The 27,758-nt window shown below is 50.3% G+C and overlaps 1 protein-coding gene across 4 annotated transcripts in view; it reads left to right on the top strand.

The window, feature by feature from the left end:
• LOC119393838 (semaphorin-5A) overlaps nt 1-27,758 on the top strand; it is a 192,835-nt gene that overhangs the window by 115,036 nt on the left and 50,041 nt on the right. For 2 of the 4 annotated variants that reach the window (XM_037661018.2, XM_049416390.1), the window contains exons 3-4: nt 23,996-24,248; nt 27,029-27,128. In XM_037661018.2, coding sequence (XP_037516946.1) covers nt 24,104-24,248; nt 27,029-27,128 — 245 coding nt within the window. In that variant the 5' untranslated portion in view covers nt 23,996-24,103. Of the gene's footprint in view, nt 1-10,610; nt 10,864-13,647; nt 13,748-23,995; nt 24,249-27,028; nt 27,129-27,758 lie in introns of all 4 variants that reach the window. The other 2 variants (XM_049416388.1, XM_049416389.1) reach the window with 2 other exon arrangements.

Genomic DNA, 27,758 nt, shown 5'->3' with positions numbered 1-27,758 from the left:
GCGTCATCGCATCTGGATCATTCTTCCTTCATATTGTACTACAGTGGCACCGTTCTGCCAGCTTTCAGTGTGGCCTCCCATACGATATGCCGTAGAGATATGTCACCACCACGATTGTGCAACTTATGTCTACTTTAGGATTGAAAACAAACAAACAAGAAAAAAAAGACACCTAGGTGGAAAAAGCTTGGTTGGTTGGTCCCAAGTGAAAATGCACAACCCACAACGGGACCAAAGCCAGGAATAAACCGTGAAAGTTGATAGATTGCTCAATTTCCTATATATGTGTGGCTCATGCGCAGTCTATGGGGGGCGTTGCACCTACCCACTATGAGGCTCACGTATCCATTATGAGGGATTTAACCAAGAATCAGATATGTCTCCACGCAGGTTATCGCTATATATACATCTTCATGCTCGCAATCTTCGTGCCCGATTAATACGTTGTCGTCGCAGCATCAGTCATCATGCTACGGTAGGCACAATGTGCACTGAATACTTGCATATTCACGCATCGCTACAGCGATGTATGTATACATGCAGGTAAAACATCGCTGCAGCGATGACATGCGAATGTTGCGATGACATTATTTTTTTCTTTCGTGAGAGATGAAGAAACGGCTTCAGAAAAGGGGTAGCCATTTCTGGCTCCTTTCAGGAGACACTGTGCACGCGCAGCACTGGGCTCCAAAGGGTTCGGCTGCGAACAACGATCATTCACGAGCAGCACGACGTCGACTCGCTGACGAGAGAAAACTCGCGTTATCACCGAGGCGCCTGGGAGGGGCGACTTTCCGCCCCAAGTTTTTTTCTGACGCGGCCGGTACACGAATGCGCAACAAACGGACCGAGGTACCGCGCTGAGTGTGAATAAAAGAAAGAAAAAAGAAACGAAATCTCGCCGGCTGCGTGACAAGGAAACATCGGGGCTACCACGCTCTTGTATCTATCTCCGCGCAAACACAAAAGCCAGGGAGGACGCTGGGGAAACATTAGCGACCGCGGCGGCGATCTTTCGGGGAGCGGCTTTCGCTCGGAGATGGGAACGAGAGATGCTGCGCGCGGACCCGAACTTTGCCAGCTAGAGAAAACCTATCCTTGTGTCGTGCTTGGAACAAGGCCGGGGGCTCGAAAACGAGATGTGCACGCTCTCACGAAAACCACTTCCGTTTGCCGCACGATCGAGTAGTCACTCTGTTATAAGACGGACATAGCCGCAGATTCACGAATCCTGCAGTGCTTACAGTTATTGGGACTGTAAGAAACGGTAAGTACTGCGTACGTGGAGGATAGCTTGGCGCTGCTCCGGACTACTGCGGCGTCTTTCGCGGAGCGTCGGTCCCGATGAGCGATAACCGCGGGCCGTATCAGAGCCGAATCGAGCCGAACAAACCAGAAAGTTCAGGTCGCATGCATTGTCGAGCCTTCATTTCGTTGTAATCGCCTTCCACAGCTACGGCGGATCTCTTTCTCCATCTCTCAATCATACTGGCTTGGAAGCAATTGAATAACGTTGTACGCACGTATGTACAAACGTCGAAACGAGAACGATCGGCTACCCGGGGATACCCTGCGCAGTCTGGATATAAAAGTAGGCCCGACGATTCTGCACCACGGACAGCGGTCGCGTATGTATGTAGTACAGAACGCTGACCCGGCCAATAGAACGATCGTTGGCGAGCGCCCGGGCCCTTTTCTTAGGGCGTACTATCGCGTCACGCAAGCATACACAAAAGCGTGACCAGCAACCATCCTTGTCTTCGGACAGCGCTGCGGAAAGTGTCCTGCACCCATACAGGGAATGATAACAACCTCCTCCTTAGTTGCCTGCAACTCGTGCGACGGCACAGATCGTCCGGGTGCGACTATACGACCGAGTCACTTCTTGCCATGTATACTTGCTCGTATAGTATAGGTCAGCAGTACACACAGCCGCGGCACGCTTGCTCTGCGTATCTCATTGTAAGGGAGGAGCAAAGACGACGCGATTAAGAACAGTGGGTATAACAGATATAAAGGCTATAAACGCGTACACATGCAGCTATACAGAACAGATCGATTCTCATCTCTGTAGTCTGGTGTATAAATGCTACGCGCTCGGCGAGGCCGCACGAACGTGCGATGCTCCCGGAAGATCACGTTACGGTATGTTTACCGAGAACTATACGACCGCGTCGTATGTAGATAACCTGGCAGTTCCACATATATACGTTTGTTTCTCGAGTGAGCTCCAACACGTGCTTTGATTTTATTATCGCGCAACGCGCACGCAGGAAAGTCTCGGCGGCGCCGGCGTACGCACGCTTTCTTTACGCGAACACGCAACCAGCCAGTACACGCAACCATTTGTACCTGCTCTCCGGTTCTTTCTTCTATTTTTCCACCTTTTGCGGGGGTTTTCTTTCATTATTTATTTTTCCACCTTTCACGAGGTTTTTCTTTTACACCGGTTCGACCATGCTTGCTTCCTTTCCGAGAGTGCCTCGTTTGACGCCGCCTCCGTTGCCGGCACTCGCAGCAGTTTGACCGCAATGGGTTCGCGTGGGCCACGTCTGAATAACTGACACGAGGAGCGCAGGCCGAACGTGGGCGGACGTTTCATCTGGCCTCTTCCGCGGTTTGCGCAAGCTGTGCAGGGCGAGCCACGCGTGTATACTAGGCCCATTCACACCTGCGACCATCACCGGTCGCGCGACCGTTCGCGACTGGCGACCAAAAAGCGACTGGACGCGTCCGTACACAACTGCGTGCAATTTATGGCCGTGGAAACACGGCCATAAGTTCACGTCTGCTCGTCTGCTCGAATTCACGTCTGCTCGCATTGCTATTGTCCGGCAAGATAAGGTGACGTCCTGTTCCTGCGCACGTGATTGGTTCAGAGGTTTGCGACTGCAGTCGCGCGACTGAAAAATCAAGCAGCGAGCGACTGAGCCAAGACAGTCGCTGTGCGACCAGAGCGGCCATTTACGACCGTTTGCGACCATTCGCCGAGCGACAAACTTGGTCGCGCGACCAGTGCTATATTAAGGGCACAGGGTAAGGCAAAATTGAAAAAAAAAATCTTTTTTTTGAGCGATTTGGGAAGTGTATCCCTATGTGCATGTTTTCCACGTTCGTGTTTTTCTTAAAAAGTCTTTTTAGAGCGCAGCTCTCGGGCTCCCGTTCCTGCGTTGAGCGGCGTCGCCGTTGGCGTCGGCGTAACCGATAGAGCGAACGAGGACGAAAGAGAGCGAACGTGTAGCACTCGAGCGCTGGCAGTTCCTGTGGCAACATGTAACGAATGTTACATTGCTACGACTGCGGAAAGCCAAAACTTCACAGTTGGCGTTGCCCCGACACGAAGCTGCGCTCAGAATTCGCATTAGGCAGTATCGCAATCGTCGGTGAATTTTTTGTAGCTGAAAACCAGCTTTTCCAAAAGCAAATAGTGAGTGAACACGCACTACATGATAAGCCCCTCGAATGCGCTCCGCGATTACGGTCCATTTTTCTAAAAACAATTTCCTGTACGAAAATGAAAATGTCTATCTGAAGTCAGCTGTATATATATATAAAAATGTCGGATAACAACTGTGCGCCTTTCTATCCGCGCTTTTTATTCGGAGCGCGTCTGTTCGAACATTTTCAGCTCCAAGCTTCATTACACCTTGTGTCTGTCACGCCTGTCGTTAAGTTGAGATGCTGAGGGTAAAAAAGGTCTTCAGCAAGTGAAAATTTCGCGGCAACCATTACAGTTCTCTTGTAAATGCGAATAAATGCCGGCGACGTACTGAGGTGCCGAACGCTGAACCAGCAAGCTCTTCATCGACGAATCTCTCATCCTTTTCAGCGTCCTTCTAGACGAAACGCCTGCAGGGAGACAACGGATATGCTCTAATGGACATGAATAGTATTTGTGATGCAATTAGACAGAATTGTACGAGGAAACTGTACGTGCAAAGTGTGAACAGGAATGGCGACGCAGAGTATTTGCTCTCTTTGTTTAGGCTTCAGGATTGCCACATTGGATGGTGTTTATTCGTTTAATCATGGCAGTATGGTACGTGCCAAATTCTTAAATCATTAGGATGAAGCCTGGCCAAAATATAGTCAATCTGCGGAAAGAAGTTGACCACAATCGACGACACATTGCGAATATAGAGATGCACGACAGCTCACAAAAGCAAGGCAAGCAAGACGACAGTCTCGAAATTGAAAAAATGACTTTGGCAATGATTAACAAGCTCGTACAGCTACTAAATAAAATGGTTGAACGGTGTTTGTGGCGAAAGATGTTCGCTTTCCAGCTGTTTTCTTACTTTAAACTCGATTATCTAAAAACCACGTTTTTTATTACATAGGTACCATTATTTCCTGTGTATTTCAATATAAACAGTAGATTATTTTTCCTTGTGTTCTGCATAAGTGCATACAACTACTGTACCAGAATTGAAATTGTACGTTTGACAGTTTTTGCGTTACAAATTTTGAAAGATGCAAATGAACTCAATATTTAGGTCCCAGCGGTAAAAAAATCACCAAAACTGTAATATTAGTCGGACTTTAATGAGTCTGGTAGAGCTATAAGAGCGGAATTTTTGAAAGAAAATTATATGTGTATTGTGTGGAGACCCCTTTAAGTTACTGAGAAAACGGTTCCTAAACTTGGTCAAAAATGCATGGGACGTGTAGGGAACCGACCACGTGGCTACGAGATCGACCGGCTACTCCAAAAGTCTATAGATCGTCCAAACATCGTGAAGCGCACACATTTACGAGCATGAATACCTACCAACTCGCTCAAGCTTCTATTCTGATACTCCCAACAGAACAAATGGAAGCATATTCATAAAAGACAATGGATTCCGCGGGTACATCCCGTTCTACAGTCGCCGTGAGAAGTGTGCGTTTCCATGTTTATAAGAACGTTCTTGTATACGCTAGAACTGTTCTTACTAGCATATGAGCGGTCAGTCGTGGTCTCAGACACATTATAGCGAACGTGACCGCGGCCAACTTGGCGAACTAAAAGCTTTGGGATTCTAACCCCTGCATTGAACTCAGTACGTATCCGCAGACGAAGGGGGCCAACTTCTACGTTTGTGGCTTGCGGCTGATTGTTTTCGTTGTGCATAAGTGTCCGGTTTTAAATTTGGAAAAAAAAAAAGTGCAGCTGCAAAGTAAAGGACGTGTCCATATACTCCGTCCATCGACTGTTTCGACTGAATGAAACGTGTATGAATCGATACACTACCTCCTCCCCCTGCTGTGTTTTTGTTTAAGTGATCTGCTTTATTAGCTGTAACAATGATTGTTCGCGGGCCAGTTGGTACATCTTGAATATGAAACAGCGCGCTTAGACAGGACAGAAAGTTACAAGAAGCACACAGATTGCCCGAATTCCAGGCACTGACGAAGCCTCCCTGCGTGGAACTGCGCGGCTGCTTTTAAAGGTCGCGGAACTTACCGCTGAACATGCGAACGGAACGGCGCTTGAACGTGAACGAAACGCACTCGCAGCGAAAGGTGACAGCTCCCGATTCCGTATTTAACGAACGTGTAGGTACTCTTGTCCGTAGTTGTCCCGACCCGCCCAAAAGCCCTGCATCCACCGGCCGCACCGCGGCTACTCTACAGAGTCCAGTAGCTCTTCAGTGTTCCGTGACCGCTCGCGTCAGGTGGCCATTTTATCTTTCCAGGCTCATTGCGCTTCGATATCGTCGTGGCGTCCGGCTCGAATTTGGCTGTAGACCTTCCATCAGTCTCACTCATGACTGCAGCACAAAGGGTTGTAATAGGAAAAAATGAAGACAAAAGAACCAGGCCACCCACTGCGCTCAGTATAAACACCCTGCAATGGTGATCGAGTGAAGGCCGTAATTTTCGGTCATTTTGACGCCCTTGCAACCCAGCTGCTCACTGCAGTGCCGCTTCGCCTACACCCCTTAATACACGACCGTATACACTTCCTATGAGAAATACAATGGCTTACAACGGACAACGGGACTGCGTCGTCGAAGGAAATGGCGGTCTTTATTTTTTTTTTCCCCTATGTTTCTGCTCACGTACGAATCTCTTGCATCATGCACGGCGGGCACAGAATGGCACGATGCCACATCTGAGCCAAAGGCGCAATGTCTTTGTATTGTTCTTTGTTTTCTTCCTCCGCCTATATCTCCTCCTACTTATGCAGAGATACGTACAACATATAGGGCAAGTAATACATTCAGGCTTACATCCATGCGCGCCTCCGCTCCGCTGTTATCTTCCGTTGACGCGAATGCGCGATAAAACAGCGTAATACGCCGTCGTATACAACCCGCGGCACTCACTTGATCTTTTTCCTTCGCGTACACGGATACAACGGGACCTAACGGAAAACAAGAAAGCATAGTGGGTGCTCCCGTGCACTCGGTTCGACGGCCGTTCGACTCCCTGAATAGCAAGCAAGGCAACCGTGGACGGGGAAGGGGCCAGGTTTTTCCGCGCACCATGGCTTTCCTCCTTGCATGCATCTGCATCGCCAAAAAGCTTAGGGGGGCAGCAGCCAGCCAGAGCAACGAAGTGCCGGCTAAACAATGGCGAGGGCCTCTTGGCTTGCATGCGCACGCTGATGCCACTAATGACAGGCGGACGCGACGTGGCTTCCGCATTGACGGCCAAGCATCGCGCGCGCGCCCTTCTTCCCTTTGTTCTCTCGGCTGGCGCCCAAGTCTCGAATGCAGAGTGAGAAGCAGCGCCGGCGGGCAGGCAGGCCGCGGTTCTGATGTGAGTGGCGGTGATCCATCACACTAAACGGCGGCGACCCGGTAATGGAACCGACCTCTGTTGGCTGCTGCATCCCGTTCGTCTCTTCTCGTGTGTCTCGGCACTCGGAGAAGACACGCTGGCTCAAGCTCCGCTTTCCAGCAGTGCCGCGAGCAACTGTCGCTCAGCACCGAAACTGGGACGCACCAAACACGCGACGGGGCGCGCGCGCGCGCGCGCGGTCGCAGACGCGAAGGCGTCATCCTCTTTTATCCGCGGACAACGGAGCGAGAGCACCCTCCAAGCTGGATCACGCTGCGCCCTGCGTTCAACACACACTCTCTCTCTCTCTATCCTCTAGCTCATTAAGAGTCGTCCGCGAGACAGCACCATTACAGTATACTGACACTCTTGAGAGGCACGAAGCGCACGCCATGACTGCTTCTGTCACGCGGTCACGGTCATGCGGTCATCGTTTGTCCAGCTTGCGGCTTACTTACAACCACGTCAAGAACGACTCGCCGCGTGTTGCCCTAATGAACTCTGCAGACCGCTTGACCGCTGAACACGCGTGCGATGGCGTGTAAGTATACGTGCAGAGAGTGACAGCGGGAACTCTCATTGTGCGCTGGCTATTCGCAGAAACGGGTGTTCCGTCGACTCCGCGATTTAGAACGTCGCAGAGGCGTCTAGTTGGAGCGAGAGGAGTTGTTTCGTGATCCCATGTATACAAGAACTTTGGTGTCATGCAAGTGTAACCGCGTGTTGGCTATAGTGGAAGCTCGCGAAAGTGTCCCTCACAATGGGGCTACCGCCGAGAGGAATGAGGAAACAACAAATGTCATAGTGAAGTTCTTGGTCCACCATCGCGACGCGCTATGGACGGTTAATGCAGAAAGGCGTCGTTTCTTATATTCCAAAACAGAAACGCTGTGATGATCGAATGTTTTCTGACTTTGTTTTCCCATGCATAATATGCGTCCGAATCACAATTTTACAAAATAATAATAATAATAATAATAATAATAATAATAATAATAATAATAATAATAATAATAATAATAATAATAATAATAATAATAATAATAATGTCTTAAGCTGTGCGCACCTCCGCAGATACAATATGAACGGTTTCAAAACCTCCGTGTCTTGGGGAGTGTTTACTGGTGGAATTGTGCATCTTTAATGTACAGTATTTAAGAGTCTAAAGCAGGAATTCAATATATTCAAAAGCAAAAGCAATACGTCCCACTACCAGGAAATCGTGTCCAAGCCAAAAGCGGTGGACTCGGTCAATTCTTCGTTTACACATTTCAGAGCATGTATGCCATGAAACGGGCGCGTGTTTGTTGCAGTTGAAAGTGTCATCTCGCTGGCGCTGGAAGGAACGCGGAAACTGAAAGAACGGCAAGTCACGCCAGCTAGCCAGTGCGGCGTGTCTATAATTAAGGGTTGCTAAAGTTATATCGTTTATGGCGATGCAAATCCAGCTCTTACTATAATACCGTTCAAAATATAGCTTTTTCTCGAGAACATCCCCCACTGAGAAGACCGAGGCATTCCGTATATATAGAGTGCTGGTCCGGTACCCCCGCCGCGAAATGACCCATTCTTCCCAGGCGTTTGGTTAGGTTGCTCGAGGCGGAAACAAGATTTAAGCGGCGACGACGCGGGCTCCATTCGTCGCAAATGCCGTGCGCACGGCGAGCTTCATTGCGGCTTCGTGCTTTGGCGGTGGACTTCATTCCGAGCGCGTGTCAGCGGCTCTGTGCACACTCTATACTAGTAGAAGCTGCTTTCTGCTATAAAAAAAAATAATAAATGGTGCAAAACCGTGCGGAAACGAAGACGGCCTTACGGAAACACGCTTCGTGGGGGTATGCGACGAGCGGCCCGCGCGAAAGGCGCGCCGAACCATTTTTTGTCAGCGAGGCTGCCAGCCGGCCGCGGGGTGCGCGTTCTGCGGGTCGTGCTCGTACATAACGCCTGGAAATTGGAGCAGGGATCGTTGCGCAAGTTCTGTTAAGATGTCATACCGATACTATATCTATCCTGCGAACAGATGATAGAGTTACGTGTTGTTTGCCTTCCCACCATCGTCATTATATATATATATATATATTATCCAGTGTACAAACAAACTCGCGGTGTGTACTTGGCGCGAAATTGAATCATGTGGAAAGCATAACGACTTTAATGAATACCATACGATGGAACTTGCTGGAACTCGAACGAGCGTTCATGGACTGTGTCTCATTAACGTACCAATTTGTCTGCTCTTGCTAAGCGCAGCAAAGCGACATTGGTTCCGCCATATAGTCTTGAATTCCCCATCTCGTCGTGTCTGATTGGCTCACAGGGCTGCGCTATGGCCTTTCTGATTGGCTCAAAGGTTCAACATGGCGGAATGTGACAATGTCTCCAGAAACCAGAACATTGGATAAACGCCTGCTTCGCGGAACGTTCGAAAGTGTGGCACGGTGCACAGACAAGTGATGTGCCTTCGCACGCATAAACGCTCCAGTTAGAGCGGCGTGTTCCGATAGCAGTAACCACGCTTGTAGCTATACATTTTCCGAGCTCGCCCGTGATACTGCGGTTCTGCATAAGAGCCGTCTTTCCTCGGCATTCTGTAGCGATCGAAGGGCGCCGCCCGTCAGCGGTTACTCTCCTAACGGCAAGGCTTACGTAGGCGCTTATATATGCACTCGTGCAGCGCACCTGCCGCGGCATAGCCGTTTCCGGATGCATACGCGTACGTCACCCACTGCCATCGCGACCTCTTGACGTTGATGGAAAAGGCCGAGAGGAAAAGGGGTAGGAGAGGTGCGTGCGGCGAAGCCAACCAACACGGCTGCTGCACGCAATAATGAGACGAACCGGTGGCCGGGCTCCCTGTTGCCGCGCACTCTGTACCGCATATAGCCTGTGTGTTTTTGGCGGCGTTTACATTTACGACGGCGCGCCATTACGACCAATACATCACCGCGCACCAATAAATGACACTTCGCGTGTAGGTTCCACGGGGCGGGCGCCGCAGCTCGTGAAGCCCCACAGCCGTGCAACGCAGCGCGCCTGTCTCCAACTGCAGCATGCGGGCTCCTGCTTTCACGCGCTAACGATTGTTCAGCTGCCGCGACACACACACGCACACACGCACACACACACACACACGCACGCACGCACGCACACACACACACACAAACACACGCGCGCGCGCGCGCGCATGCACGCACACACACACGAACACAAAACAATCGCAGACAAACGCCTGGTGGCCCTCTTCCCGCGCCTGCCATGCGCGCACTTCCGTGTGAGTGTGTGCACCGTGGCTCACATCGCGAGCGTATATCACCCGACATGGAGCTCTATACCGTCGTGTGCGCGTTTGTTGGCGTCACAACGGGGAAGAGAAAAATAATAAGGGCCGATGCGGCAGCTAACACGTTTACAGTTCAACAGGTGGACAGCTTGAAAACCAAGTTTCCGGTTGTACCGATTTCCATCCGCGCGCTGCGCATGAATCAGGCGTGCGGAGCTTGCTATAAGAAACGAGCGTGAAAAGATGACGATGTCTCCATGTCTTCTAAATGCCGAAGCTTCGGGTGAGGTTGAACGCAGCGTGCATCAGTCGAACAACAGATATTGACACTGTCAAGCAAGGCATATACGCAACGACTTTTCAGTATTACGGGACCAACGATGTGGACAGCATAGATTTGATGCAGAGCTTCTTCTGCTTCAGAGGCCTGTAAAGTTATAGGCCTTCCATTTGACACGTTGACGCGCGGTATGTTGTATGTATACCACAGCCATGCGTACGCTTTTGTGCTCAAGCGTACATCGCGAATGTTGAAACCCCCCTCCTTCTCATTGTTTTGCAGGTTCGCGGGTCAAGATGGCCACGGCAGCGAGAACACCACTCGGCGGGAGCTGTTCGAGGTATCGTCGCCACTTGGTCCGGACGGTGCAGTGACGTCATACGGGACACCATGAGCCTAGTACCGCGCACTTCCGAAGAGCCAGCGTCCCAGCGGCTGCCCAGACATGCACTTCTCGGGCTGTTCAGAGCGTCGATACTCTGCGTCACAATGTTCCTGGTCGCCGCCTCGGCGCACATCACAATACGGGAAAAAGGCAAGCATGCATTTTTGTCTCTGTGTTCGACATTTTCAGTGACCACAGAAAATGACCGTGTCAGTGCATGTATACCGCTGCCGCATATAAGCCCATGTGAGAGAGACAATATTGAACGGGATGTAATAGCCAGCAGTCAAACTCACAGGGTACCTTGTGCTAAAACGACTCGAAGGCCAAAGCCATCTTCTTCGTTTACTTCTCGGTCGATGTACTCATCCTCCCCCGCTCCCCCTCCAAAAGCTTTCTGCGCCTCACCTGGTTTTGCACTGCCTCCGTGATCGGCCCTGCTTTGACCGAGCGAGTCATGTGATGATGTCATCACGTGACGTCACGTTATGTGACGACGTGATGACATCCTATGGCCAGGTCATCACGTGATAAATATCATCATCACGCGACGACATTTAACCGTCGTTGACGCCGCCGCCGGTCAATTTTCGCGTTTGATGAGGCATCTAAAGGTTTCACCTTAATAATGTCGACCATATTAAGATCCTCTCAGCCAAGGAGCGCTGCTTGTTCAAGTATGACCAAAATCTGTAATGAGGTCTGCTGTGAGTCCATTAAGTATACGCTCAGCTCGAACAGCGCTTTGTTCCGCTGTCCGCCCTTCCGGGAAAAGTTCGAGGACCACCTTGGAGGAGCGCGCACGTCCCTTGTTCCGAGGGCCTGGCATCGCTGCGGTAAACGCGTGCAGCCCGCGCATAAACACACGACGGCGCGCGCATCACATAAGCGGGCGGCCCGTGCTCGCAATAACTCGCTAATTAAATGCGGGAGCGCAGGCGAAAGGGCGTGCGAAAACTCACGTACACGCGTGGCCTTTACACCCCTGCGACATCGTGGTCGTCTAAACGCACGGTTAAACCGTGCACCCTGACCAGTGAAATGCGAGCGCAAATAATCGTCGCTCCGTTCACTTTAAGCGATTCCGTACTTATACGTGCATGGAGCAATCGTTCCCCCCTCTCATTTATTTTTTTTTTCATTAGAATCACGGGCGTGCGCAAGAGGGGGGGGGGGGGGGGCTTCGATGATGCTTTGCCCCGCCCCCCCTCCCCCCTAATGGGGCACGTCTATACGTCTAGAACCATGGATAAACGTCAGCCTCTATATCTCTTCCTTCAGCGTAAAAAAATGCATTGTCCCAGCGTCCATCGACAACGCGGTTGCACGGTTTCAGCTCGCTAACGTAGCTTTCACGCAAGCCTCAAAGTGAGATTCACCCAAATAGCGTTTCAACTGCATTACCAAAGTGATACCATTTGGAGGGTGCCACGTAAATACGTATAGGCTATTGAAATTCGTATTCCCACATTAGCTAACTGCTAAATTTAGCCGGCAATTTTCGAAGGTGAAACCGGAAGTGTTGTGCTATGTGTGTGTTTACAAGTATTCTTGCCACGTGATGCGTATGCCTCACGGCAGGCTTGAGAAGCGTGTCAAAACTGCAACCCGCCTCCGACGCTCTCTCGCTGATCTCGTTTCGGCCGGGGGGCTCAGTTCTTCCGGGGCACTTAAGGACGCAATCGTCGACGATAACTGTCCGGTAAACTGCAGCGCTGCCCCGTTAGTTGATGAGCCCAGTCACTAGATCTCCTTCCGAGGTGCGTCCGTATAAAAGCGCTATGTATACGTACAGCAGAGGAGCCTATTTAACCCCTAACCGCAGCAGACCGCGGCGAAACGCTATTTAAGAGTTTATTGGTATGCGTCGGGCGTCACCGTGGGCATATAATTTGGCCCTGCTTTCAAACAAACGAGTCGTGAGGCTTAAAGCAACGTGCGAATATCGCAGAGAAGCGTATACACACACAAGGGCTAACTGCGTCTTCCCTCCGTGTCCTTTTTCGTTTAACTGTATTTACTTATTTATTCTTGTCCACATAACATTGCGACTCCCCCCCCCCCCCTTGCTCTCCGGGCCTGAAACGGGTTCTCGGCGCTACCAAGGTCATATAATTATATTGAAACCTTTCCTGTAACAAGGACCACGCGAGCGCGTGGTGAAATATCCGTCTGCACCGTCTAGTGGCGAGCCTTCTGCTGTCGAAAGCATATCTCTGGCCGCGAAATCGCCAGAGTTATCCTCTCGGCAACATACGGCTCGCCACTATACGGCGCGAACGGCAATTTCGGTACGCACCCGTGTGATCCATATTATCTTGTGGCCGAGTGTACCAGCACAGAATATATTGTACAGCATCTAGTCCACTTCATCGCTGTTATTGTCAAGCTCGCCTACAAACGTGCAAGAAATACACTACAGGAGAGCCTTAGCGAGCGAACTCTCCGCGAATCCATTCCATTGGACTTATCCTTCGCTCAACACACGATGCTCTCGAGACACAGCAGGGAAGCCTACGTTGCTATAGCTTTGCCTGCTGCACGCGCGCTCAGACGCGCGACGATCACGTGTTGGGCCGTCGTTAGAATGCAACATCTTCGACAGAAAACACAGTTCAGCCTCGTAATAATATAATATCTGGCGTTTTACGAGCCAAAACCACGACATGATTACGAGACACACCGGTAGTGGATCGCTCCGGAAATTTCGACCACCTGGGGTTCGTTAGCGTGCACCTAAATCTAAGTACACGGGCCTCCAGCGTGTTGCCTCCATCGAAATACCGCCGCGGCAGCCGGGAGTGGAACCACGTGCTAGATCACCGCGGCGTATGCTCGTGATAATACCAACAAATAATATGTGCGATGCGTGCAACATTTTGCGATGCTCGTAAAATACCTTTCATCACATCCATGACATTTTCTCCTTTACAGACCTGGACGGCAAGATGTTACGATTCACGCACGGAGACACGGGCTACTACACAGAGCTCCTCTTTGACATCCACAGATACCAGCTGATCGTCGGAGCAAGGTACGAGCGCCAGCTCGCGCGAGAAGGACCAATAATTTCCTTTCATTCTACGTAATTGATCCGTAAATAGAGCCAACTAACGGATGTTCATTATACGGGGACATAACCAACCTAGAACATATATGCTCTGGAGGTTCCCCGCGTTACGCGACGGCGAAGTCATAACGCCGTCCAAATGGGAGGCTGCTATTACCAGCTCCGCACTCGAAGAACAGCTATGGGCAGTCCAACGGGCCCGCGACGCAGCAGAGAGACTTGGTCTTTCAGTTCCGACGTGGGAGTGGCCCGCACCGTGCTAAAGAGCGTTCCGGGGGACCATAACATCCTTTCTTGCGTGTCCGTACTTATACGTGCATGGAGCATTAGAATCACAGGCGTGCGCAAGGGGGGCATCTACGTACCACAATATAAACTGTGTTGCGCGACTGAGCCATTGAAGTATTTACTTCTTGCTCTAGCGGCTACAAAGAAAGAGAACCTGTATTCCTGCGTAATTAGATGAAGTAGAACTTTGTGCACTCTGCTTTTCTGTTTGCATGAATACGCGTATTGCTGTAGAAATGCGTGGCTTCAGGCCTTTTTTACCGCTTACCATCCTCTGCAGACGATTTCATGCTTTGCGTACAAAAATTAATCAAACTCTCCAGCCACTTATAGTCCAAAGTTGCTAAAGTTAAAATTTAAAAACTATAAACTGACCCGACGTTTCGGGACCGATTCGGTCCCTTCCTCAGGGGTGACCTTTATCGCAAGGATTCACAAGGATTTACAAATCGCCAACACATCACGAGATGGTGTCACTAAAATTCTGCATTCACACCTCGACATTGAGTACTTTTTTTTCGTTTATGCCGACGCCAAACAAACTATGTGACGCGCTTGAACGAGAAAGCGGTACCCACATGAAATGATTTTGACGAATGAACGGTACGATGGTTAGACCTAGCGCCATACCGACACGGGCATGCACTCACTTATTAGATGCGAAGTATCTTATGGCGGAGCTCAATCCGGTGGTGGTGGTGGTGGTGTGCGGTGTGACCACCCTTACTGCGCATGCGCAACCCTCTCCACTTCCCCTCCCCTCTCCACTTCCCTCTCCACTTTCTCTCTTCCTCCCCTCTCCCCTCCCCCTTTCCACTCTTCCTCTGAAACGCGGGCTAGACACGCCAAAATTCTCTCCTGCGCAACGCCGCGATGAGCAGGGTTGCCACTGACTTTCGAGTAAATGTCGCCAAACAACGAGCAGAAAGTCGCCAAAAGTCGCCATTTTTTTAGAAGTTTCGCCAAAAAAGTCGCCATTCTAGATGTGTGCGGCATATCCTAGGTAATATGAATTTTCACTGATGTATAGCCACGTAGAATAACAGTGCCATTCAAAGCCTTCAGGACAGTATCTTGAACATTTCTCAATTACCCGGCGCATCGCCACTTCCACCATTGGGAGTGCTTGGTGCACCTGGTTTTCCGGCCTAGCCGCCCAGATGTGCGCCTCGGCGCCGCAAGTTATGAAGGATAAAACGCTCATGATATCCCTTTCCATCCCTGTCCGCTCGTTTCAAGGTTAAAAAGTGTGGTAAAACCTTGGGCGGAAAGCACGCTCGCGAAGGAGCGTTGTTTGTAGACAGCTTTACCATCCCCTCATATGAAAACAAAGGAATATTAACAGGTTTATTGAAAGTAGTAAGACAGAATTCTTACAGGTATCGTTCATTAGTGAGTCTTATACCTTTCAGTGTGAACTAATATGATACCGGACGCCACTGTCCCTTTCATATATAATCACTTATATCTACCCGCGTCAATCCAGTCCGTTATAATTGAACAGGTAGACATTGTAACATGTTATATAGCAATTGTTTTCATTGCACACGCTCACCGAGAACAGTAGAAAATGCCTGAATAATAAATTTTTATTGCGCGAACACCCGCGTATCCGCCCATCTTCGCTATACGAGCTCGATTAGGGATACTGCAGCGGTGAATAGGTCGCCAAGCTATTCAGAATAGCTGGAGCTTTGGCGGAACAAATGGCCGGAACACACGACCAACCCGTCATCTAGCCCCTTCAGAAGCGAAACTTTAGCGAAGCTCTGAAGCATCTAGATGAATCTAGATGAATTGAGTTAGAAGCATCTAGATGAATTGAGGAGATACATACGAGTTACAGGACGGACATACAGAACGGCGCGCAATGTGCACCTCAAACCCAGAAAAATACAGAGAATAGTGCCGCTCATTCGTTGGGAAGGCACTGAGCTTAGGATGCATAACTCAGTGGAGACCTAAGCTGAAAATCGCCAAAAATTCGCCATGTCGCCATTCATAATTTTAGATCGCCACGGGCCTCTCAAATTCGCCAATTTGGCGAAAAGTAGCACCATTGGCAACCCTGGCGATGAGCACCAGCGCATGCGCGTCCCCTCCCCCTCTCACTCCTCTCCTACGCTACCCCCCTCTCGCACGCCTGCCGACCGCATTCCCCGCTCGCCCTGTGAGAATTAACGGCCAGGCTAGAGGGAAGACAAGACGCGCGTAGCGTTCCTCTTCGCGTTCCACGACGCGAGGTCGGTAGCATGCCCAAAGAACGCCAACGGAACGCGATCGTGCAAGTGCTCCGACTTCGCATCGCGTCATGGTCCCCTTTAGCGGGAAATGGTGTAATTTTAGAGTGCTACAAGTCTCGTAACGCGAATACTTGTCTATCCGCCTCGTGCGCTGCTGCTTTCAGTGGTACTGGTGGCGCACCAACGGCGAACGGTGGCGATAGGTGGATATGCGCGGCTCTTAGAAGCCGTGGGCAAAGCGCCTGTTACTCTCCGTTTTTCTATTCATGTTTCATTCTGGTTTGATATTTGTACTGCCGACGCTGCTCCACTAGACAACCATGGCGTCTGTTACGTCGATTGTTCTATATTATTTGTTTTAAAATAACGGGCCCGTTTTTTTATGCGTGCGCGCGATGCACTGCGTACGTTCTTACGTGCATGTGTCCAAGTGTTTGCGTGATCTGTTAACACGATGAATAAAAATTGTTGCAGTACAAAACAGCATTCTGTTTTATTGAACACCCCAAACAGTACAACAACAAGACTATTACAGCTGTATGCCGCTTAAGAAACGCACAAAAGACACGCGCGATTTTATCTTCGCCCAATTCTATCCGCGCTTTTTATTCGGAGCGCGTCTGTTCGAACATTTTCAGCTCCAAGCTTCATTACACCTTGTGTCTGTCACGCCTGTCGTTAAGTTGAGATGCTGAGGGTAAAAAAGGTCTTCAGCAAGTGAAAATTTCGCGGCAACCATTACAGTTCTCTTGTAAATGCGAATAAATGCCGGCGACGTACTGAGGTGCCGAACGCTGAACCAGCAAGCTCTTCATCGACGAATCTCTCATCCTTTTCAGCGTCCTTCTAGACGAAACGCCTGCAGGGAGACAACGGATATGCTCTAATGGACATGAATAGTATTTGTGATGCAATTAGACAGAATTGTACGAGGAAACTGTACGTGCAAAGTGTGAACAGGAATGGCGACGCAGAGTATTGCTCTCTTGTTAGGCTTCAGGATTGCCACATTGGATGGTGTTTATTCGTTTAATCATGGCAGTATGGTACGTGCCAAATTCTTAAATCATTAGGATGAAGCCTGGCCAAAATATAGTCAATCTGCGGAAAGAAGTTGACCACAATCGACGACACATTGCGAATTGCACGACAGCTCACAAAAGCAAGGCAAGCAAGACGACAGTCTCGAAATTGAAAAAAATGACTTTGGCAATGATTAACAAGCTCGTACAGCTACTAAATAAAATGGTTGAACGGTGTTTGTGGCGAAAGATGTTCGCTTTCCAGCGTTTTCTACTTTAAACCGATTATCCCAAACCACGTTTTTATACATAGGTACCATTATTTCCTGTGTATTTCAATATAAACAGTAGATTATTTTCCTTGTGTTCTGCATAAGTGCATACAACTACTGTACCAGAATTGAAATTGTACGTTTGACAGTTTTTGCGTTACAAATTTTGAAAGATGCAAATGAACTCAATATTTAGGTCCCAGCGGTAAAAAAATCACCAAACTGTAATATTAGTCGGACTTAATGAGTCTGGTAGAGCTATAAGAGCGGAATTTTTGAAAGAAAATTATATGTGTATTGTGTGGAGACCCCTTTAAGTTACTGAGGAAAACGGTTCCTAAACTTGGTCAAAATGCATGGGACGTGTAGGGAACCGACCACGTGGCTACGAGATCGACCGGTTACTCCAAAAGTCTATAGATCGTCCAAACATCGTGAAGCGCACACATTTACGAGCATGAATACCTACCAACTCGCTCAAGCTTCTATTCTGATACTCCCAACAGAACAAATGGAAGCATATTCATAAAAGACAATGGATTCCGCGGGTACATCCCGTTCTACAGTCGCCGTGAGAAGTGTGCGTTCCCATGTTTATAAGAACGTTCTTGTATACGCTAGAACTGTTCTTACTAGCATATGAGCGGTCAGTCGTGGTCTCAGACACATTATAGCGAACGTGACCGCGGCCAACTTGGCGAACTAAAAGCTTTGGGATTCTAGCCCCTGCATTGAACTCAGTACGTATCCGCAGACGAAGGGGGCCAACTTCTACGTTTGTGGCTTGCGGCTGATTGTTTTCGTTGTGCATAAGTGTCCGGTTTTAAATATGGAAAAAAAAAAAAAAAGGTGCAGCTGCAAAGTAAAGGACGTGTCCATATACTCCGTCCATCGTCTTCATCTTGCAGCGCTGATGATGATGAATGAACGCTTATTTTCTAAACAGTACCCCCGGGCAAGCCCCAGGTATATACTGTTTCGACTGAATGAAACGTGTATGAATCGATACACTACCTCCTCCCCCTGCTGTGTTTTTGTTTTAAGTGATCTGCTTTATTAGCTGTAACAATGATTGTTCGCGGGCCAGTTGGTACATCTTGAATATGAAACAGCGCGCTTAGACAGGACAGAAAGTTACAAGAAGCACACAGATTGCCCGAATTCCAGGCACTGACGAAGCCTCCCTGCGTGGAACTGCGCGGCTGCTTTTAAAGGTCGCGGAACTTACCGCTGAACATGCGAACGGAACGGCGCTTGAACGTGAACGAAACGCACTCGCAGCGAAAGGTTACAGCTCCCGATTCTGTATTTAACGAACGTGTAGGTACTCTTGTCCGTAGTTGTCCCGACCCGCCCAAAAGCCCTGCATCCACCGGCCGCACCGCGGCTACTCTACAGAGTCCAGTAGCTCTTCAGTGTTCCGTGACCGCTCGCGTCAGGTGGCCATTTTATCTTTCCAGGCTCATTGCGCTTCGATATCGTCGTGGCGTCCGGCTCGAATTTGGCTGTAGACCTTCCATCAGTCTCACTCATGAGTGCAGCACAAAGGGTTGTAATAGGAAAAAATGAAGACAGAAGAACCAGGCCACCCACTGCGCTCAGTATAAACACCCTGCAATGGTGATCGAGTGAAGGCCGTAATTTTCGGTCATTTTGACGCCTTGCAACCCAGCTGCTCACTGCAGTGCCGCTTCGCCTACACCCCTTAATACACGACCGTATACACTTCCTATGAGAAATACAATGGCTTACAACGGACAACGGGACTGCGTCGTCGAAGGAAATGACGGTCTTTATTTTTTTTTTCCCCCTATGTTTCTGCTCACGTACGAATCTCTTGCATCATGCACGGCGGGCACAGAATGGCACGATGCCACATCTGAGCCAAAGGCGCAATGTCTTTTTATTGTTCTTTGTTTTCTTCCTCCGCCTATATCTCCTCCTACTTATGCAGAGATACGTACAACATATAGGGCAAGTAATACATTCAGGCTTACATCCATGCGCGCCTCCGCTCCGCTGTTATCTTCCGTTGACGCGAATGCGCGATAAAACAGCGTAATACGCCGTCGTATACAACCCGCGGCACTCACTTGATCTTTTTCCTTCGCGTACACGGATACAACGGGACCTAACGGAAAACAAGAAAGCATAGTGGGTGCTCCCGTGCACTCGGTTCGCCGGCCGTTCGACTCCCTGAATAGTAAGCAAGGCAACCGTGGACGGGGAAGGGGCCAGGTTTTTCCGCGCACCATGGCTTTCCTCCTTGCATGCATCTGCATCGCCAAAAAGCTTAGGGGGGCAGCAGCCAGCCAGAGCAACGAAGTGCCGGCTAAACAATGGCGAGGGCCTCTTGGCTTGCATGCGCACGCTGATGCCACTAATGACAGGCGGACGCGACGTGGCTTCCGCATTGACGGCCAAGCATCGCGCGCGCGCCCTTCTTCCCTTTGTTCTCTCGGCTGGCGCCCAAGTCTCGAATGCAGAGTGAGAAGCAGCGCCGGCGGGCAGGCAGGCCGCGGTTCTGATGTGAGTGGCGGTGATCCATCACACTAAACGGCGGCGACCCGGTAATGGAACCGACCTCTGTTGGCTGCTGCATCCCGTTCGTCTCTTCTCGTGTGTCTCGGCACTCGGAGAAGACACGCTGGCTCAAGCTCCGCTTTTCCAGCAGTGCCGCGAGCAACTGTCGCTCAGCACCGAAACTGGGACGCACCAAACACGCGACGGGGCGCGCGCGCGCGCGCGCGGTCGCAGACGCGAAGGCGTCATCCTCTTTTATCCGCGGACAACGGAGCGAGAGCACCCTCCAAGCTGGATCACGCTGCGCCCTGCGTTCAACACACACTCTCTCTCTCTCTATCCTCTAGCTCATTAAGAGTCGTCCGCGAGACAGCACCATTACAGTATACTGACACTCTTGAGAGGCACGAAGCGCACGCCATGACTGCTTCTGTCACGCGGTCACGGTCATGCGGTCATCGTTTGTCCAGCTTGCGGCTTACTTACAACCACGTCAAGAACGACTCGCCGCGTGTTGCCCTAATGAACTCTGCAGACCGCTTGACCGCTGAACACGCGTGCGATGGCGTGTAAGTATACGTGCAGAGAGTGACAGCGGGAACTCTCATTGTGCGCTGGCTATTCGCAGAAACGGGTGTTCCGTCGACTCCGCGATTTAGAACGTCGCAGAGGCGTCTAGTTGGAGCGAGAGGAGTTGTTTCGTGATCCCATGTATACAAGAACTTTGGTGTCATGCAAGTGTAACCGCGTGTTGGCTATAGTGGAAGCTCGCGAAAGTGTCCCTCACAATGGGGCTACCGCCGAGAGGAATGAGGAAACAACAAATGTCATAGTGAAGTTCTTGGTCCACCATCGCGACGCGCTATGGACGGTTAATGCAGAAAGGCGTCGTTTCTTATATTCCAAAACAGAAACGCTGTGATGATCGAATGTTTTCTGACTTTGTTTTCCCATGCATAATATGCGTCCGAATCACAATTTTACAAAATAATAATAATAATAATAATAATAATAATAATAATAATAATAATAATAATAATAATAATAATAATAATAATAATAATAATAATAATAATGTCTTAAGCTGTGCGCACCTCCGCAGATACAATATGAACGGTTTCAAAACCTCCGTGTCTTGGGGAGTGTTTACTGGTGGAATTGTGCATCTTTAATGTACAGTATTTAAGAGTCTAAAGCAGGAATTCAATATATTCAAAAGCAAAAGCAATACGTCCCACTACCAGGAAATCGTGTCCAAGCCAAAAGCGGTGGACTCGGTCAATTCTTCGTTTACACATTTCAGAGCATGTATGCCATGAAACGGGCGCGTGTTTGTTGCAGTTGAAAGTGTCATCTCGCTGGCGCTGGAAGGAACGCGGAAACTGAAAGAACGGCAAGTCACGCCAGCTAGCCAGTGCGGCGTGTCTATAATTAAGGGTTGCTAAAGTTATATCGTTTATGGCGATGCAAATCCAGCTCTTACTATAATACCGTTCAAAATATAGCTTTTTCTCGAGAACATCCCCCACTGAGAAGACCGAGGCATTCCGTATATATAGAGTGCTGGTCCGGTACCCCCGCCGCGAAATGACCCATTCTTCCCAGGCGTTTGGTTAGGTTGCTCGAGGCGGAAACAAGATTTAAGCGGCGACGACGCGGGCTCCATTCGTCGCAAATGCCGTGCGCACGGCGAGCTTCATTGCGGCTTCGTGCTTTGGCGGTGGACTTCATTCCGAGCGCGTGTCAGCGGCTCTGTGCACACTCTATACTAGTAGAAGCTGCTTTCTGCTATAAAAAAAATAATAAATGGTGCAAAACCGTGCGGAAACGAAGACGGCCTTACGGAAACACGCTTCGTGGGGGTATGCGACGAGCGGCCCGCGCGAAAGGCGCGCCGAACCATTTTTTGTCAGCGAGGCTGCCAGCCGGCCGCGGGGTGCGCGTTCTGCGGGTCGTGCTCGTACATAACGCCTGGAAATTGGAGCAGGGATCGTTGCGCAAGTTCTGTTAAGATGTCATACCGATACTATATCTATCCTGCGAACAGATGATAGAGTTACGTGTTGTTTGCCTTCCCACCATCGTCATTATATATATATATATATTATCCAGTGTACAAACGAACTCGCGGTGTGTACTTGGCGCGAAATTGAATCATGTGGAAAGCATAACGACTTTAATGAATACCATACGATGGAACTTGCTGGAACTCGAACGAGCGTTCATGGACTGTGTCTCATTAACGTACCAATTTGTCTGCTCTTGCTAAGCGCAGCAAAGCGACATTGGTTCCGCCATATAGTCTTGAATTCCCCATCTCGTCGTGTCTGATTGGCTCACAGGGCTGCGCTATGGCCTTTCTGATTGGCTCAAAGGTTCAACATGGCGGAATGTGACAATGTCTCCAGAAACCAGAACATTGGATAAACGCCTGCTTCGCGGAACGTTCGAAAGTGTGGCACGGTGCACAGACAAGTGATGTGCCTTCGCACGCATAAACGCTCCAGTTAGAGCGGCGTGTTCCGATAGCAGTAACCACGCTTGTAGCTATACATTTTCCGAGCTCGCCCGTGATACTGCGGTTCTGCATAAGAGCCGTCTTTCCTCGGCATTCTGTAGCGATCGAAGGGCGCCGCCCGTCAGCGGTTACTCTCCTAACGGCAAGGCTTACGTAGGCGCTTATATATGCACTCGTGCAGCGCACCTGCCGCGGCATAGCCGTTTCCGGATGCATACGCGTACGTCACCCACTGCCATCGCGACCTCTTGACGTTGATGGAAAAGGCCGAGAGGAAAAGGGGTAGGAGAGGTGCGTGCGGCGAAGCCAACCAACACGGCTGCTGCACGCAATAATGAGACGAACCGGTGGCCGGGCTCCCTGTTGCCGCGCACTCTGTACCGCATATAGCCTGTGTGTTTTTGGCGGCGTTTACATTTACGACGGCGCGCCATTACGACCAATACATCACCGCGCACCAATAAATGACACTTCGCGTGTAGGTTCCACGGGGCGGGCGCCGCAGCTCGTGAAGCCCCACAGCCGTGCAACGCAGCGCGCCTGTCTCCAACTGCAGCATGCGGGCTCCTGCTTTCACGCGCTAACGATTGTTCAGCTGCCGCGACACACACACGCACACACGCACACACACACACACACGCACGCACGCACGCACACACACACACACAAACACACGCGCGCGCGCGCGCGCATGCACGCACACACACACGAACACAAAACAATCGCAGACAAACGCCTGGTGGCCCTCTTCCCGCGCCTGCCATGCGCGCACTTCCGTGTGAGTGTGTGCACCGTGGCTCACATCGCGAGCGTATATCACCCGACATGGAGCTCTATACCGTCGTGTGCGCGTTTGTTGGCGTCACAACGGGGAAGAGAAAAATAATAAGGGCCGATGCGGCAGCTAACACGTTTACAGTTCAACAGGTGGACAGCTTGAAAACCAAGTTTCCGGTTGTACCGATTTCCATCCGCGCGCTGCGCATGAATCAGGCGTGCGGAGCTTGCTATAAGAAACGAGCGTGAAAAGATGACGATGTCTCCATGTCTTCTAAATGCCGAAGCTTCGGGTGAGGTTGAACGCAGCGTGCATCAGTCGAACAACAGATATTGACACTGTCAAGCAAGGTATATACGCAACGACTTTTCAGTATTACGGGACCAACGATGTGGACAGCATAGATTTGATGCAGAGCTTCTGCTTCAGAGGCCTGTAAAGTTATAGGCCTTCCATTTGACACGTTGACGCGCGGTATGTTGTATGTATACCACAGCCATGCGTACGCTTTTGTGCTCAAGCGTACATCGCGAATGTTGAAACCCCCCTCCTTCTCATTGTTTTGCAGGTTCGCGGGTCAAGATGGCCACGGCAGCGAGAACACCACTCGGCGGGAGCTGTTCGAGGTATCGTCGCCACTTGGTCCGGACGGTGCAGTGACGTCATACGGGACACCATGAGCCTAGTACCGCGCACTTCCGAAGAGCCAGCGTCCCAGCGGCTGCCCAGACATGCACTTCTCGGGCTGTTCAGAGCGTCGATACTCTGCGTCACAATGTTCCTGGTCGCCGCCTCGGCGCACATCACAATACGGGAAAAAGGCAAGCATGCATTTTTGTCTCTGTGTTCGACATTTTCAGTGACCACAGAAAATGACCGTGTCAGTGCATGTATACCGCTGCCGCATATAAGCCCATGTGAGAGAGACAATATTGAACGGGATGTAATAGCCAGCAGTCAAACTCACAGGGTACCTTGTGCTAAAACGACTCGAAGGCCAAAGCCATCTTCTTCGTTTACTTCTCGGTCGATGTACTCATCCTCCCCCGCTCCCCCTCCAAAAGCTTTCTGCGCCTCACCTGGTTTTGCACTGCCTCCGTGATCGGCCCTGCTTTGACCGAGCGAGTCATGTGATGATGTCATCACGTGACGTCACGTTATGTGACGACGTGATGACATCCTATGGCCAGGTCATCACGTGATAAATATCATCATCACGCGACGACATTTAACCGTCGTTGACGCCGCCGCCGGTCAATTTTCGCGTTTGATGAGGCATCTAAAGGTTTCACCTTAATAATGTCGACCATATTAAGATCCTCTCAGCCAAGGAGCGCTGCTTGTTCAAGTATGACCAAAATCTGTAATGAGGTCTGCTGTGAGTCCATTAAGTATACGCTCAGCTCGAACAGCGCTTTGTTCCGCTGTCCGCCCTTCCGGGAAAAGTTCGAGGACCACCTTGGAGGAGCGCGCACGTCCCTTGTTCCGAGGGCCTGGCATCGCTGCGGTAAACGCGTGCAGCCCGCGCATAAACACACGACGGCGCGCGCATCACATAAGCGGGCGGCCCGTGCTCGCAATAACTCGCTAATTAAATGCGGGAGCGCAGGCGAAAGGGCGTGCGAAAACTCACGTACACGCGTGGCCTTTACACCCCTGCGACATCGTGGTCGTCTAAACGCACGGTTAAACCGTGCACCCTGACCAGTGAAATGCGAGCGCAAATAATCGTCGCTCCGTTCACTTTAAGCGATTCCGTACTTATACGTGCATGGAGCAATCGTTCCCCCCTCTCATTTATTTTTTTTTCATTAGAATCACGGGCGTGCGCAAGAGGGGGGGGGGGGGGGGCTTCGATGATGCTTTGCCCCGCCCCCCTCCCCCCTAATGGGGCACGTCTATACGTCTAGAACCATGGATAAACGTCAGCCTCTATATCTCTTCCTTCAGCGTAAAAAAATGCATTGTCCCAGCGTCCATCGACAACGCGGTTGCACGGTTTCAGCTCGCTAACGTAGCTTTCACGCAAGCCTCAAAGTGAGATTCACCCAAATAGCGTTTCAACTGCATTACCAAAGTGATACCATTTGGAGGGTGCCACGTAAATACGTATAGGCTATTGAAATTCGTATTCCCACATTAGCTAACTGCTAAATTTAGCCGGCAATTTTCGAAGGTGAAACCGGAAGTGTTGTGCTATGTGTGTGTTTACAAGTATTCTTGCCACGTGATGCGTATGCCTCACGGCAGGCTTGAGAAGCGTGTCAAAACTGCAACCCGCCTCCGACGCTCTCTCGCTGATCTCGTTTCGGCCGGGGGGCTCAGTTCTTCCGGGGCACTTAAGGACGCAATCGTCGACGATAACTGTCCGGTAAACTGCAGCGCTGCCCCGTTAGTTGATGAGCCCAGTCACTAGATCTCCTTCCGAGGTGCGTCCGTATAAAAGCGCTATGTATACGTACAGCAGAGGAGCCTATTTAACCCCTAACCGCAGCAGACCGCGGCGAAACGCTATTTAAGAGTTTATTGGTATGCGTCGGGCGTCACCGTGGGCATATAATTTGGCCCTGCTTTCAAACAAACGAGTCGTGAGGCTTAAAGCAACGTGCGAATATCGCAGAGAAGCGTATACACACACAAGGGCTAACTGCGTCTTCCCTCCGTGTCCTTTTTCGTTTAACTGTATTTACTTATTTATTCTTGTCCACATAACATTGCGACTCCCCCCCCCCCCCTTGCTCTCCGGGCCTGAAACGGGTTCTCGGCGCTACCAAGGTCATATAATTATATTGAAACCTTTCCTGTAACAAGGACCACGCGAGCGCGTGGTGAAATATCCGTCTGCACCGTCTAGTGGCGAGCCTTCTGCTGTCGAAAGCATATCTCTGGCCGCGAAATCGCCAGAGTTATCCTCTCGGCAACATACGGCTCGCCACTATACGGCGCGAACGGCAATTTCGGTACGCACCCGTGTGATCCATATTATCTTGTGGCCGAGTGTACCAGCACAGAATATATTGTACAGCATCTAGTCCACTTCATCGCTGTTATTGTCAAGCTCGCCTACAAACGTGCAAGAAATACACTACAGGAGAGCCTTAGCGAGCGAACTCTCCGCGAATCCATTCCATTGGACTTATCCTTCGCTCAACACACGATGCTCTCGAGACACAGCAGGGAAGCCTACGTTGCTATAGCTTTGCCTGCTGCACGCGCGCTCAGACGCGCGACGATCACGTGTTGGGCCGTCGTTAGAATGCAACATCTTCGACAGAAAACACAGTTCAGCCTCGTAATAATATAATATCTGGCGTTTTACGAGCCAAAACCACGACATGATTACGAGACACACCGTAGTGGATCGCTCCGGAAATTTCGACCACCTGGGGTTCGTTAGCGTGCACCTAAATCTAAGTACACGGGCCTCCAGCGTGTTGCCTCCATCGAAATACCGCCGCGGCAGCCGGGAGTGGAACCACGTGCTAGATCACCGCGGCGTATGCTCGTGATAATACCAACAAATAATATGTGCGATGCGTGCAACATTTGCGATGCTCGTAAAATACCTTTCATCACATCCATGACATTTTCTCCTTTACAGACCTGGACGGCAAGATGTTACGATTCACGCACGGAGACACGGGCTACTACACAGAGCTCCTCTTTGACATCCACAGATACCAGCTGATCGTCGGAGCAAGGTACGAGCGCCAGCTCGCGCGAGAAGGACCAATAATTTCCTTTCATTCTACGTAATTGATCCGTAAATAGAGCCAACTAACGGATGTTCATTATACGGGGACATAACCAACCTAGAACATATATGCTCTGGAGGTTCCCCGCGTTACGCGACGGCGAAGTCATAACGCCGTCCAAATGGGAGGCTGCTATTACCAGCTCCGCACTCGAAGAACAGCTATGGGCAGTCCAACGGGCCCGCGACGCAGCAGAGAGACTTGGTCTTTCAGTTCCGACGTGGGAGTGGCCCGCACCGTGCTAAAGAGCGTTCCGGGGGACCATAACATCCTTTCTTGCGTGTCCGTACTTATACGTGCATGGAGCATTAGAATCACAGGCGTGCGCAAGGGGTGGCATCTACGTACCACAATATAAACTGTGTTGCGCGACTGAGCCATTGAAGTATTTACTTCTTGCTCTAGCGGCTACAAAGAAAGAGAACCTGTATTCCTGCGTAATTAGATGAAGTAGAACTTTGTGCACTCTGCTTTTCTGTTTGCATGAATACGCGTATTGCTGTAGAAATGCGTGGCTTCAGGCCTTTTTTACCGCTTACCATCCTCTGCAGACGATTTCATGCTTTGCGTACAAAA

This window comes from Rhipicephalus sanguineus, chromosome 5 (assembly GCF_013339695.2).
Source record: "Rhipicephalus sanguineus isolate Rsan-2018 chromosome 5, BIME_Rsan_1.4, whole genome shotgun sequence".
Classification (NCBI taxonomy): domain Eukaryota; kingdom Metazoa; phylum Arthropoda; class Arachnida; order Ixodida; family Ixodidae; genus Rhipicephalus; species Rhipicephalus sanguineus.
This window is presented reverse-complemented; position numbering and strand designations above follow the sequence as displayed.